Source organism: Dermochelys coriacea, chromosome 16, assembly GCF_009764565.3.
Source record: "Dermochelys coriacea isolate rDerCor1 chromosome 16, rDerCor1.pri.v4, whole genome shotgun sequence".
In the NCBI taxonomy this organism is placed as follows: Eukaryota; Metazoa; Chordata; order Testudines; family Dermochelyidae; genus Dermochelys; species Dermochelys coriacea.
The window spans coordinates 6,070,102-6,084,742 of NC_050083.1; the positions used below are offsets into that span (position 1 = coordinate 6,070,102).

At 48.6% G+C, this 14,641-nt stretch overlaps 1 protein-coding gene across 8 annotated transcripts; it reads left to right on the forward strand.

Moving 5' to 3' along the window:
- Positions 1–2,735: 2,735 nt before the first annotated feature.
- Positions 2,736–10,656, forward strand: LOC119844228 (zinc finger protein 436-like). 8 transcript variants are annotated; one of them, XM_043498514.1, is made up of 6 exons: positions 2,793–2,933; positions 3,521–3,561; positions 3,856–4,087; positions 4,230–4,356; positions 7,065–7,181; positions 8,477–10,656. In XM_043498514.1, the coding sequence occupies exons 3-6, from the start codon at positions 4,070–4,072 to the stop codon at positions 9,283–9,285; spliced, it is 1,071 nt and encodes a 356-aa protein (XP_043354449.1). In that variant the 5' UTR covers positions 2,793–2,933; positions 3,521–3,561; positions 3,856–4,069; the 3' UTR covers positions 9,286–10,656. The 8 variants fall into 8 exon arrangements, with proteins under 8 accessions (XP_038230743.1, XP_038230742.1, XP_043354449.1 ...); XM_043498515.1 differs by having other exon boundaries at positions 3,856–4,009; XM_038374815.2 differs by lacking the exon at positions 3,856–4,087 and having other exon boundaries at positions 2,736–2,933; positions 7,068–7,181.
- Positions 10,657–14,641: the final 3,985 nt, after the last annotated feature.

A 14,641-nucleotide genomic window follows, 5' to 3' on the forward strand; every position in this document is an offset into this window, starting at 1 on the left:
TTCCATTGTTAGGCACTAGCCACTGTCTACAGCCAAACTCTACGATACAACCGCAGTTGCTCCAACCCTTCAGACAGAGACAAACACCTACAAGATCTCCATCAAGCATTCTTACAACTACAATACCCACCTGCTGAAGAGAAGAAACAGATTGACAGAGCCAGAAGAGTACCCAGAAGTCACCTACTACAGGACAGGCCCAATAAAGAAAATAACAGAACGCCACTAGCCATCACCTTCAGCCCCCAACTAAAACCTCTCCAACGCATCATCAAGGATCTACAACCTATCCTGAAGGACGAGCCATCGCTCTCTCAGATCTTGGGAGACAGACCAGTCCTCGCTTACAGACAGCCCCCCAATCTGAAGCAAATACTCACCAGCAACCACACATCACACAACAGAACCACTAACCCAGGAACCTATCCTTGCAACAAAGCCCGTTGCCAACTGTGTCCACATATCTATTCAGGGGACACCATCATAGGGCCTAATCACATCAGCCACACTATCAGAGGCTCGTTCACCTGCGCATCTACCAATGTGATATATGCCATCATGTGCCAGCAATGCCCCTCTGCCATGTACATTGGTCAAACTGGACAGTCTCTACGTAAAAGAATAAATGGACACAAATCAGACGTCAAGAATTATAACATTCAAAAACCAATTGGAGAACACTTCAATCTCTCTGGTCACTCAATTACAGACCTGAGAGTGGCAATATTTCAACAAAAAAACTTCAAAAACATTCTCCAACGAGAGACTGTTGAATTGGAATTAATTTGCAAACTGGATACAATTAATTTAGGCTTGAATAGAGACTGGGAGTGGATGTGTCATTACACAAAGTAAAACTATTTCCCCAAATTATTCCTCCCCACTGTTCCTCAGACGTTCTTGTCAACAGGTGGAAATGGCCCATCTTGATTATCACCACAAAAGGTTTTCTTCCTCCCCCGCCTCCCGCTGGTGATGGCTCATCTTAAGTGAGCTGTAGCTCACGAAAGCTTATGCTCTAATAAATTTGTTAGTCTCTAAGGTGCCACAAGTACTCCTTTTCTTTTTGCGAATACAGACTAACACGGCTGCTACTCTGAAACCTGTCCTTACAGTGTGTATGATAAAACCCATTGTTTCATGTTCTCTGTGTGTGTATATAAATCTCCCCACTGTATTTTCCACTGAATGCATCCGATGAAGTGAGCTGTAGCTCACGAAAGGTTATGCTCAAATAAATTTGTTAGTCTCTTAGGTGCCACAAGTCCTTCTTTTCTTTTAGCCATTATTTATTTCTCTTCCTTTTGCTGCTGGGTCAGGGTGTTGCTGCTGTTGAAATTCAGGATGTGGAGATGTTTGGGGACTTTACAATCTAGTTTAAATAAAAAAAAACTCATTAAAAAACTTTTTAAATCCAGCTTGTTATCCTGTTTTCTTGCCCCTCACCCTCCATTCTCTAGCTCAGGGAGAGAGGCTGGCTTATTTGTCCCTTATTCAGTTCCCCTGAGGGGCAGGCTAGAAGAAAACAATTCCTAATAATGAGGAGACTTTGGCCATGTGGAATAGTCTCCCTCTCAAGAGAAGGAGCCGTAGCCTCCATCACTAGGGACATTGAAAATCTAGGTAAAATTGGATAAAGCCCTGGAAAATAGGCTATTGACAATTCTACACAGCCCCCCCAGCAGATGCGAGAGGGCTCGAGATATTCAGAGGGGAACTGCCGTGGGATATACCTGGGATCGGGGGAGGCTGAGAGACAGAGAGAAGCTTGGCAGAATTCTTCTTCTTTTTTTTTTTACAGTTTTAATGGATAATATTGATTTTTATTTTTAAGCATTGTCTTCGATTTTTATCCATCTGCACTTTCACAGTTGTAGGGAAAATATACATGGCGGGGACCAGACACGAATTGTTTAATGACAGCAGACACTGAAATTCATAAAGTTAAAGCTTTGTAACCACTGAAGCACAAACAGTCAACATCAAGTGTCAAGATACTCAAGGTTAATATCCTTAAATCAAAGTTCTCAAGTGGCATTTTTCGTACTTTGCCTTTCTCTACATGTTGATTATTGACGGAAATATTTTCACGTCGGTCTGTGTCTGGTGAAATCGACGTTTATTGATGCTTGTGGTGTCGTTGTAGCTGTGTTGGCCCCAGGATATGAGAGGAACAAGATTTTCTTCAGGACTGTGGTGCTCCAAAGCTTGTGTCTTTCACCAATGAAAGATGTTACCTCACCCTCCTTGTCTCTCATTTACTGACATTTACAGATAAAAATTGAATCCTTCTAAGCCTAGCTATAAAGAACCGAGACTTTGTGGGAGACAGAGAGAGGGTCAGTTCAGAACAAAGCGACCCCATTTAAAACCATCACTAAGGGCTCAACAGGAGAGATATTGACAGGAATCCCCACTGATCATTACCTCCTGCCCCCCTCAGACACAGCAGCCTCCTACAGAAGTGAGGAGGGGATTTGGCCGGGAGATCCAGCACCATTCCAGGGGGAACCTAAACTAAAAAGGACACTGGGCTCATGGAACCTGGTCTGGATGAGGCTGCACAGCCCTGGAGGACAGAGCTATCCCTGTCCCGTGCTGTTATTTCCCCTCTGATTTTCTATTCTTTAAACAATGAGGAAAGGATCCTGGACTGCTCTGTGGGGGAAGCTGTGTGTCCAGGTTTTTGTAGTGATGACCACTAGAGGGTGATGCTTATTGTGGCAGGAGAAGCTGTGCCTGTCTCTCCTCTTGCTAGTTCCTGTGCTTTGGATACCAGGGGTTGAGCTTCCTGAGATGCAATTTTGCAATTGCAACAGCCCCTGCTGTTCCCTGAGGCCTGCTGAGATCTCACAGCAAGGTCCTGTTCCTAGCCAAGGTGGGGACTGTCTCTGGCTGTCACTAGTCTCCTAGGGAGACACAGGACTCTGCAGGTAATTGGAAGAGAGAACTCAAGCACTGACTGGCGATGGGCAGGAAGGGGACTATGTAAAAAGGACTGTGGCCTCTGCTGACACACACAGGCTCTCAGGTCTGTTAGCACTTGCTGGCGCTGATGCAGGTCCGAGAGTCCAGTGCTTCCAGGGATGGAACAATAACCCAGGCTCCCAGCCAGAGGCAGTGGACAGGGGAGGAGAAATGAGACTGAATTGCTCCCTCGCTTTTCCCGACCTCAGGTTCCTGCTTCTGTCTAGTAAACATGCTGATGGAACAGGTTGCCTGCCTGGCAGGGGAACATCACCAAAAAAGCTTCTTTTTATTCTGCCTTTTCATGGGCTGGTAAAGGGAGGGTTTAAAATATTTTGCTGTTCTTAGCCTGGGTGAAAGGTGCCAGATCTGCACTATCATCAAGTGATCAAGCATTTTACCAGCCCCTCACAGCCTGCAACTTTTGCATGCAGACAAAGACTGTAGAGAGGACTGGGCTTTAAAATGTTCGGGAGCCCGTCCTCATCTCTCCCCATTTGCCCTCAGTGCCCTAGCAAGCTAAGGAATAACACCCACCTTTTGATCGTTTCAGGGGGACAGAAAAGAGAAATGGCTGCATTGGAGCCAGCTCAGGTAAGGCATTTTCATGGAGCTTGTGGGGCTTGTTATACAGGGAGAGGACTAAATACACAGGAAGGTGGAGGAGGGGAGAGAGTGCAAGCAGCCTGCCAGGATGTGTTCAGAACAGGGGCTGACTTGTAGGATCAAGGAGATTATTAGGGGAAGGGCGAAATCCCTGAGCTACAGCATTTGGATCAAATCTTAGCACTTCCCTCTCTGTGCTGGGCAAGGGCTTCTGGGAATTGTTTCTGGCAGGATGAGTGAATAATAGAGCATCATTAAGAAGTTTCTGATTGAATCTCCCAGTCCTGCCAAGACCCAAACGTGAAGCCACAGATCCCAAGATGGGGGCAAATTAACGGAAAAGTGCCCGGAGCTCAGGACAGAGCCACAAAGAGTGTTTTCTGCCTCTGGGCTTCCCAGCGTTGGCATGTTGGAGTTCAGTGACGTCTGAGGCTGGGTATGTGAGTGCAAGGTGGGCTTACACCTGGGGGAAAGCAGGCCTGCATTGAGGGGTCCCATGAGAACGTGGTGCCAGGTGAGTCTAACCTGAGCTTTAGGTGAGCTATTGCCATGCCGTGCCACAGAGCATAAGGTATGGGAGACTGGGGCACATGGCTTGAGCGGCGCGATTGTTCATGAACCAGCAGGTACTGAGTGGGCAATGCTTGTGATTTCAGGTCCTGGTGACATTTGAGGACGTGGCTGTGTATTTCTCTCGGGAGCAATGGGGCCTTTTGGATGATATGCAGAGGGCCCTCTACAGGGATGTCATGCAGGAGAATTACCAGACTCTGGTCTCACTGCGTAAGAATTCAGCTCTTCTCGGTTATTTGAAGCTCTGTGGTCACTGAAGTGCCGGGGGAGGCTTCGGTTCAGGCCCTGGGCCCTTTAGGGTACGTCTACACTGCAAAGAAAAACCTATGGCGCCAAGTCTGAGAGCCTGGGTCAACTGACTCAGGCCCGTGGGGCTAAAAGAAGCAGTGTTTGTGGCCTTGGTGTTTCCAAGCCTATGCTTGAGTGTCCACACTGCATTGTAACCTAGACTTACAATTGCAAAACCCAGGTCTTACCACCATACCAACGCATCCATACTGCACCACGCAGACCTTCTGATTCGGGTCTGTGGCTCGGCCTGCATTCAAAATTACAGGGCTTGGACCTGAGCCACAGCAGAACTTGAGCTCTGACCCACCCCACTAGCAGGGTCTAGGACTCAGGTGCTGAGTGCTTGCTGATGTGAGTCAGACTGATTTATGTGTAGATGGAAGCAGGGATTGGGCTGAAACCAGAGTCAGAGCTTGGGCTTAGTGTGCAGTGTAGACGTACCAGTAGATGTCTGGGGAGCCAGCCAGGCCTGGAGTGGCAGAGAGAGACCCCAGACAATACCTTTCAAGTAGCCCATAAATGAGCGATCAGTTTGCAGGGGTGGGGAGGGATTGAACCCTTGTGGTATTCCTCCCCGCCCCCTTATACGCAAATGTTATCCACGGAAATTTAATTGTTACATTCTCACTGGCCTTTCTGTTACAAAACTTGTTTAAAACATGACCCTATCTCTCCCCTTTGGGGTTTTCTTCCTTCTTTCCTTTTCCCCAGCCTACTCTCAAAGGGACGTTAATAAAATGAAAAAGGTGTGATATTCAAAATGATGCATAATTAGGCTGGGAAATCATTAAGGCCAAGAACTTAGGATAGGACATTTATATGCATAATAAGAATAAAAACATAAAACTATTACTGATAAAATTTTCAGGGTACACAAAGATTGGGGAAGTTGTAAATAATGAAGAGGACACGTCACTGATACAGAGCAATCTGAATCCCTTGGTAAGCTGGGTGCAAGAAAACAAGATTTGTTTTAATGAGGCCAAATGTAAAATTATACATCTAGGGACAAAGAATTTAGGTCACACTTACAAGATGGGGAGACTCTGTACTGGGTAGGAGTGACTCTGAGAAAGACTTGGGGATCATGGTGGATAACCAGCAGAACATGAGTTCTTGGTGCACTCTGGTGGGGAAAAGGGTTAATGCGGTCCTAGGATGTATAAATGGGAATATCAAGTAAGCACAGAGAGGTTATATTATTTCCCTGTTTGGCACTGGTGTGATCATTACTGGAATACTGTGTCTAGTTGTGGCATCCATAATTCAAGAAGGATGTTGATAAATTGGAGAAGAGCCAGGAGAATGATTAAATGATTGTAAAACTTGCCTAATGGTTAAGGAAGTCGTATGGCCTGTGTTATACAGGAGGTCAGATTATATGATCACAGTGGTCTTGTCTGGCCTTATACAACTCTCATGCTTCAGAGTTTAAACTAGAGATGAGGGCAAGACCTAACATGGGGAGCAGATTATCCCACATTTGTCTAATGCAAAATTTCTTGTTCCTTCCTTTGAAACAGCCGGTTCAGGTGACTGAGACTGGACACAGGATTAGATGGACCTTGAGTCTGCTCCAGTCTGGCAGTTCCTCTCTTCTTTGTATTTCACTACATCTCGTTTCCCTATTTCTTCCTTTTTGTCTCTGGATCCCCCTTTCCCGCCCTTCACGGTGCTCTTTGCCTCCTCTTCCACTGTTCTCCCTTTGCGTCTCCTCCCTCCTCCCACAATTCCTTCTTTTCAATCATCTCCAGACCTCCCCTCCGCCTCCCCGCAGTCCAGTGTCTCCCTCAGGGCTCTGAAATCACAGCTCTCCAGTCACAGCCACACACCCTCAATCTAACCCACACACAACCCAGTCACTCACTGTCCCCCGACAAGCATATACAGTACCAGTCGCACACAGAGTCAGAGAGACATGCCCACCAGTCACTGACTTCTCTGTCCAAGTCACCTTCACCAGACACCCCTACCCCTGGTAACACAATTGCAAAAACCTCTTGAGGTGGCACAGGGTTTGCTCCCAGTCACAATCCTCCCCGCTCTGCGGAGATGCTGGAGTAAGCAGTGCAGAGAAGTCAGAGTCCCTTCTTGAAGACAGGGGTGGCTGTGCAGGATGCACGAAGAGCAGCAGATGTGATGTCTGCCACCTTGGCCAACATGCCAAGCTGCAGGAGAGGGTCTGCCACCTCCCCAACTCCTCCCATAGGAAAGGACGTTCAGAGACTGAACATTGTCCAGTGGGGAGAGAACTGTGCGATTCCCCTGTACATGGGCACTCCTACAGAGGCTCACCGTGTCCCCTCACCTCCTGAGGCTGGTTCCATGCTCTGAGAGGCCCTGGTCTCACTACAGGAGAGATAGCAGCAAGTACCAGACTTATTTGTTTCTCTTTGCCCAGATTATGTCCCCACAGTGTGTGCAGGTCCCTGAATCAGCTATAAGCGGCACAACACATCTCCCAGCAACTGTCTGCTTTTCCCAAGGGCCTTGGGGAACATCCCCCATCCATTGAGGTGAAATGTCTCTTCCCAGCAGAAAGAGGAGCTGGGTTTAAATCAGGGGCCATTCTTCATAACAAATAGTCGAGGAATATTTGACAAATGCTGATTTCCTTTCTCCCTCAGCAGGATCTTCCATTCCCAAACCTGATGTGATTTCCCAGATGGAACGAGGGAAAGAGCCATGGATCCCAGACCTCCAGAGCTCCCAGGAAAGGGAGATCCCAAGAGGTGCTCGAACAGGTGAGGAACAGGCTAAACCACCTCAGGAGCTGTCAGTGGAATGAAGATCTGGGAATCCAGCAGCACCTTCATATCTTCTCATCTCCCTCTTATCTTTCACTATCATAGCTGGTGTGGGTGATGCCCACATGGCGGATGTCAGTCAGGGCTGTCTACCCATCCTAATTCACATCTAGCAGGGGTCTGTCCCCTCACCCATCCTTTCAGTGTATATTCAGGAGGGGTGTGGCATCAGAATTTTCCCCTTTCCCTCTGTCTTCTGGGGACAGTTCAGGGATTCGATTCCTGATTTTCAGTCCCATTGCAACAAACTTTGACTAATTAAATAAAAACAACCCGTTTTCTGATATAGCCTTCTAACAGTATGTCCTAAAATGTACCTTAAAATTGGAATATGGGATTTCCTGCTCCCTGATTATATCATGAAGGGTTTTTGGATGGGCCTGCAAGCAAAATGGCCAAAGAGTCCCAGGTCCCCTCGCTCCTCTCTGGGCACACCCCTGCCTGATTCTGGCAGCCTGTTCAGTGTCATGTCTGCTGCTGCTGTTTCTGGGAAACCATCTCTGGCAGAGATGTCAGACTCGCCCCTTCTCATCTCTTTCTGTTCTGATGTATGACTTGGATTGCAATAGCACCAAAGAGCCCCTGGCCTGGGCCAAGACCCCTCTGTGCAAGGTGCTGTACGAACACAACAAAAAGAGCTGACCATCTAAGTATCAGACAAGAGACAACACATGGATACAGATAGATGAGGGGAGCACAAGGAAACAATCAGACGATCGGGTTACTTGTAGCAACAATAGGAACAAAAGGGACACATGGCTTTGCAAGTTCAGTTCCCTTTTCGCAGGTTTCCTTCCTGCCCACCCCTTGCAGGAAATCACAGGTGCCGGCTTCCTCCTTTCCCTAGGGCTGCTTGACCCCCATTCAGCACCAGGTCCTGCCCCCACACCACCCCTACCCCCAAGGCCCCACCCCTAACCCAGCTCTTCCTGCCCCCACTCTGCCCCTGCCCTGCCTCTTCCCACCCAGTTCTGCCTCCGAGTGTGCCCCGCTCCTCCCCCTCCCCACCAGCGCCAGCTGCACACTGCAGAACAGCTGATTGTGGCAGGCAAGAGGCACTGGGAGAAAGGGGGAGGAGTTGATCAGCATGTGGGGCTGCTGGTGGATGGGAGGCGCTGGGGGGGAAGGGAACTGGCTGCCGGTGAGTGGTAAGCACCCACTAATTTGGAGCACCCACGGAGTCAGCACCTATGCAGGAAATGACTCCTCTCTGGGTTCTCTTTTTATTCCAGCAGAGGATGACATCATCGCCCGGAGGAATCCTGCAGGCGATAGGCCGACCACATGCAATGAGTGCGGGAAGAGCTTCAGAGGGAGCTCAAACCTCGTTCAGCATCAGAGGATCCACACGGGGGAGAGACCTTATGAATGCGCAGCCTGTGGGAAGAGCTTCCGTCAGCGCTCGCACCTCCGCCAGCACTGGAAGATCCACACGGGGGAGAGACCCTTTGAATGCCCTGACTGTGGGAAGAGCTTCAGCGTGAGCTCTGCCCTCATTAGGCACCAGAAAACTCACACGGGTGAGAGACCCTATGCATGCGCTGAGTGTGGGAAGAGCTTCAGCGTGAGCTCTGCCCTTACTAGGCACCAGCGGATCCACACCGGGGAGCGGCCCCACGTCTGTGCCGAGTGCGGGAAGAACTTCAGTTTGAGCTCCCACCTCGTGCAGCACCAGCGGATCCACACGGGGGAACGACCCTATGTGTGCGCTGAGTGTGGGCGGAGCTTCAGCCAGAGCTCCCACCTACTCCAGCATCAGAGGGTCCACTCAGGTGAGCGGCCCTACGAATGCACCGAGTGCGGGAAGAACTTCAGCCAGAGCTCGGACCTCATCAAACACCAGAGAATCCACTCAGGAGAGCGACCCTACGAATGCTCTTGCTGCTTTAAAAGCTTCACCTGGAACTCAGCGCTCATTAAACACCAGAGAGTGCACACGGGACAGAGACCCTATGAGTGTGGCCAGTGCGTGGAAAGCTTCAGCCAGAGCTCAGCCCTCATCATCCCACAGAGAAACCACATGTGGCAGAAACCCCACTGATGGAGCATCAGGACACCAGCCAGTGTAATGCACTTGCTCTTATGAGCAAGTCACTTCAACTCTTGGTGCTGCGTCTTCCACCTCTGTCTTAAGGAAAATGAGAACAATGGGATTCTCTGATCCTTGTTCTGCTCACCCATCACCAGCTGGGACTTTCCCGGAATTATAGGGTTTGGGAAGTTTCTTTTCCTTTTACTATAGAGTGGGTTGAGTGCTGTTTCTAGAAAGCCAGGTTTAGGAGGTTTTCCAGTGAGTTTGGTTCCAGTTTCAATAAAGTCTTTATTTGTTGCTGTGGGTCCTTGGAATTTGGGTTTGAAATGTTAAAAATTCTCAATAAAAGTTTGCGTTAAGATACCACTGTCTTGGAAATTTTCTTAGTGCTCAGAGTGCCAGAGGCTAATTTCCCCAGATTGAATTATTCCCACTCAGTTTTCGGTATGCAGTCCATTTACGAATTGTGTTTGTGAATGTCCAGGAGACAGGTACATGAGACCCCAACGTGGTGACTCAGAGCCAGAGAACTGGTTCACTGACAAGTTGGAAATATAGACTCTTCCAGCAGCAAATCCACTTCTGCTCCCTGCTAACAACTTGAACTTTTGTGTCTCCTCTCTGGATCATATTTAACTTCTTTAGATCCCATTTCAGCAAAGCACTTAAAATGGTTATGTCCCATTGACATCACTGAGACTTTAGCAAGTGTTTAAAGTTAGTAAGTGGTTTGTGGAGTAAAGATGAACATAAGCATGCATTTTAGGGCTTTGCTAAATCAGAGTTTAATTCCCTAAATTCCAGGACTGTCAGTTCAACAGTGGGATTGTTCATTCAGGGTGGGTTTTCAAAAGCACCAGAAGGAGTTATTGGATTTCTGTGGGAGCTGGGCACGTAAATCACATCTTAATAAGGGTAGTCGGAGCAAGGTGGCAGCAAGGTTTGGGCTTCCTTCACAGAAGAGAGATGGATCGGAGCTAGATTTTTAAACCACTGCACAAGAATTACATCCTCTTACTTGTTAATACCGGTTGTTTTGCTTGTAAATTTGGAGATCATTGTGATGAGTCACAGAATTCCTATTAATTGATTAAACAAACCAAACCAATTAAAAACCCAAAACTAAAAACAAATCAATGTCCCTAGAAAATAAACCTTCACTACCCCAGTGGGATGCAACCTAGGGGATTGTGCTTGTGTGAGTCCTCAGTAGGCAAGGTAACACAATTAGCCCATGTTTTGATCTCAATAAATAGACTAACCCTTGGACACTCCGCACTTCCTGGGACAGTGCTTCTGAGAATTGTTCTGCTGTAGCAATACCATGTCTGTTGTTATAGTGGGTGTACCTAGCCCAGAGCAGGTATTAATTTTGTATCCTATCTCGCCCTCTCCAGAGCTCATAAAGTAACAGTACATCAGTAAACTAGATTCTCAGCTGGGGGAGACCAGTGGAACTATGTTGATATACACCAGCTGAGAATCTGGCCCCAAACTTTTAGTAGCAACCTGGTAGAATTTCAAACTAGGTTCAGAAATCCTGAAAATGCTTTTGAAATGTCCCTTGTGGAAACAATCCAGTGAGACTTGGAGGCAAGCTATCAAAGCAAAAGGTATAAACATTTAATCCCTCAGGGGTTCAGGTCGGATTTTCCAGCACAGTGCATGGAGCTCAGTTTCTAGATGTTGTAATTCAAACTGATTTTTTAGTTTAAAAAAACGGAATCTTTGATCCAAATGTCTTTGATGGCAGCTGTATTTTTAATAAAATTAATTCATATGACAACTCATTCATCCAAATTGGATCAGAAGTACGGAAATCGTTTAGGGGGGAGGGATAGCTCAGTGGTTTGAGCATTGGCCTGCAAAACCCAGGGTTGTGAGTTCAATCCTTGAGGGGGCTATTTAGGGATCTGGGGCAAAATTGGGGATTGTGCCTGCTTTGAGCAGGGGGTTGGACTAGATGATCTCCTGAGGTCCCTTCCAACCCTGATATTCTATGATTTCATGGTTTAACTGCATTTCCCCTAACAGATTAAACACAATTGTTGCAGATGAGGAGAAATATATTTTGCTTCTGCCACAGGATGTTGTACATCTTCTTTGCTTTGGATTTTTTTCTTCTTTTACGAAAGGGGAAGAATATGTATCACCACTAAGAAAGCCTCCAAGAATCAGCATGCATTTGAATGACTTGTAATTGACAAAGTACTTGTTATTTTTCAAATATCTGTGATCGATGTGTTCGTTATTTCCTGGTGGAAATTAAAAATTCAGCATGTCCCAGTAATTATTTGCAAAATCTTTGTTTTCCTTTCTGGTGGATCTTGAACACCTGAGTATGGGGAATCTTTAGCTACTCTGTACAGATTCCTTTGGCAGTCCAATTTCCACCCCTAAAAATTCACCTGCCCATTAGCAAATGCCCCAGAAGCACCTTTCCCCAGCTAGAAAGAGAGAATCTAGGATCTGATTTTTAAGTACCTCTAGACACCACTGATTTCAAGGGAAGATGAGGTGCTTAAGATCTCTGAAAAATCTTTTCACCTCAAGTAGTGTCATTCCTCACAAAGGTATAGGTGGAACAAATGGACATTAAAGGAGTTTGCAGATATTCTCACCTCTCAATCCAGTTGCTGAGTCCAGAGCATAGACGTGCGCAAGGGGTGTCCCAGGTGTGCCCAGGCACACCGTAATCAGGGCTGCCCCAAGTGCAAAAAAAATCAACAAAAAGGGTGGCGGGACTGCCAGAGATGGGGGTGGGGGAGTCGAGTAGTGGGCGACCCCGGCCCGGCCTCTCTTCTCCGTCCCCGCTCTCCCCTGTGGGGGCAGAAGCTTGGTGGGGCTGCGCGCCCCGGATTCGGTCCTGCTGCTCCACGGCAGCCAAGCCCCGACCTTGTCCCGCAGCGCGCTGCGGAGTCGGCCCGCCTCGGCTTCCTGCCCCTTGCCCCCGGGGTGCGGTCCGCCGGGCAGAGAGAGGGGGACGTGGAGAAGAGGCGGAGGCAGGGCCTTGGAAAGGGGATGGAATCAGGGTGTACCCCCTCCAGCCCCCTGCCCTGAGCGGTTCACAGCAGGGGGCTGGGAGCACCCCCATGACTCCAGTCCACCTCCCCAGACCTGACTCCTGCACCCCCCTCCCACACCCTGCCCTGACCCGTGCACTCCCCTCACCCCCCCAGTCCTCTGCCCTGACCCCTGCACCCCCTCACCCCCCCAGCCCTCTGTCCTGACCTCTGCACCCCCCCAGCCCTCTGCCCTGACCCCTGCACTCCCCTCACCCCCAGCCCTCTGCCCTGACCCCTGCACCCCCTCACCCCCCCAGCCCTCTGTCCTGACCTCTGCACCCCCCAGCCCTCTGCCCTGACCCCTGCACCCCCCCACACACCTCAGCCCTTTGCCCTGACCCTGCACCCCCCTCACACACCGCAGCCCTCTGCCCTGACTCCTGCACCCCCCTCACACACACCCAGCCCTCTGCCCTGAATCCTGCACCCTCCAACCCCAGCCCTGGCTCCTGCATCCCTCCACACACCCTGTCCTGACTCCTGCACCCACCCACGACCCCAGCCCTGACTCCTGCACCTCCACACATACCCAGCCCCCCCCATGCCCTGACTCCGGCCCCCCCCACATCCCCACCCCTCCCTGAGCACCAAACAGGGAGCACCTGCACCCTCCTGCCCACATATCCACCTGCACCCCTCGCACCAAAAGGGAGCTGCCCCAAGTAAGCACTCCACACCCCAACCTCCTGCCCCAACCCTGAGCCCCCTCCCTCATTCTCGCTCCTGGCCAGACCCTGCACCCCAACCTCAAGCCTGCTCCCGCACCCTAACTCCCTTCCAGACCCTGCATCCCCAGCCCTGTACTCAGGGCACCCCCACCCTCAGCTCGGTGCGGAGAGAGACAAAAAGAATGGGCTAGAACCAGGGAGAAGGTAGGTACCCGCTCTATGTGGGCAGGAGTTGGGGGGATCTTGTTTACCCTCCCCAGCCCTGCTGCACTTGTAGTTTACCCCCAGCCCCTCCCTTGCTCCAGGGACCAACCCTAGCTCCCGTCCCACTGTGCTCCTCTTGCCCCTGGCCCCGCCTCACTCCAGCTGGTGACCAATCCCCCCCATGCCCCACTGTGCTCTTGCCCCAGCCCCTGCCTTGCTCCAGCTGGGGACCAATCCTTCCCCCGTCCCCACCATGCCCGGCTTTTAGGGTGGATAAAAATCAATGACTTAAAAAAAAATCAAAAATATCGGATTTTTTTTATTTAAATTGGATTTTTGAGGAAAAAACATATCTAGAGATGTATCTTAATTAAGATACATTATATTTCATCATGGAATAGGGATTATAAATTCTAATTCTATAGTATGAGACAATATATTAATGTAATGTTTAAGAAAAGTTTTATAAATGAGTTCTAATAGTTCATGGATTAGGGACCCAATCTTATGGGGCTCCAGGAGCTTCTGTATAGATTATTTGGTTAATCTTTCTACCTATCCAATGGGACTCAGTGCTCAGTCTAGAAGATACCATCAGAACTGCTTAGTTTTGCAGTTGTATTATGTTGTATTATGCAATAAGCACTGAATAGCATAATCTAGACGTTGTAGAAATGTATAGAAAGCCCGCGTTTGCTCGCAGCATGCGCCCCCACAACTGCGGCACCGCATTGCCATTGGTCCTCCCCTCTCGCTCTGACTACTATTCTAGAACATTCTTTGACCTATATAAGCAGCCGTATCAGACGTGCCCAGCGCCGTGTCTACAGCGTTTGTAATCTTTGTCACGTGTACTCTACTGAAATAGCATAACAAGCCCGTGGCTTTATGTTTTAATTCAATCCTATGATACCCCCTTTTAATTTTAAAATATGGATCGGTTCGTTGTTAAGATAAGAAAAGGAGCAGACAAACTGAATGATAATGAATGTGCTGATAGTAGTGCAAATACCTTGGACTCCTCGGTTAAGAACTTACATGAAGAGAATGCCGCCACCAGTTCCAGTGCGTGCACTAAACTGAGTAACGACCAACAGAAACGGACTTTGTCTCTTAGTTCAGGTCAGTGTAGTTCCTATTCAAAGCCATCAAACATTCCATCTCATGACCCGGTCTGTGATATGCCAAAAAATAGATTAGAACACCAGTCTCGATTATCTAGAGGTCCTTAAGAGCCTAGATTGAGTATGTTTCTGAGAAGTAAAATAGGGAATAAACAAAGAAGTTTTCAGTCCGATTGGTATGAAAAGTATAAGTGATTAGAACATAGCTCATCAAAGGATGCAGCATTTTGCTTTTACTGCCGTTTCGTCTCCTCTAATGATGCAGCAAACAAAGGTCACACTGATCCAGCATTTATTGATAAGG

Excerpts from the sequence above, each read along its gene's own strand:
- LOC119844228 (XM_038374814.2), top strand. The coding sequence starts at position 3,538 with ATGGCTGCATTGGAGCCAGCTCAG. Across the intron at positions 4,357-7,064 it reads CCAGACTCTGGTCTCACTGC|CAGGATCTTCCATTCCCAAA; the intron begins GTAAGAATTCAG and ends TTTCTCCCTCAG. Across the intron at positions 7,182-8,476 it reads CCCAAGAGGTGCTCGAACAG|CAGAGGATGACATCATCGCC; the intron begins GTGAGGAACAGG and ends TTTTTATTCCAG.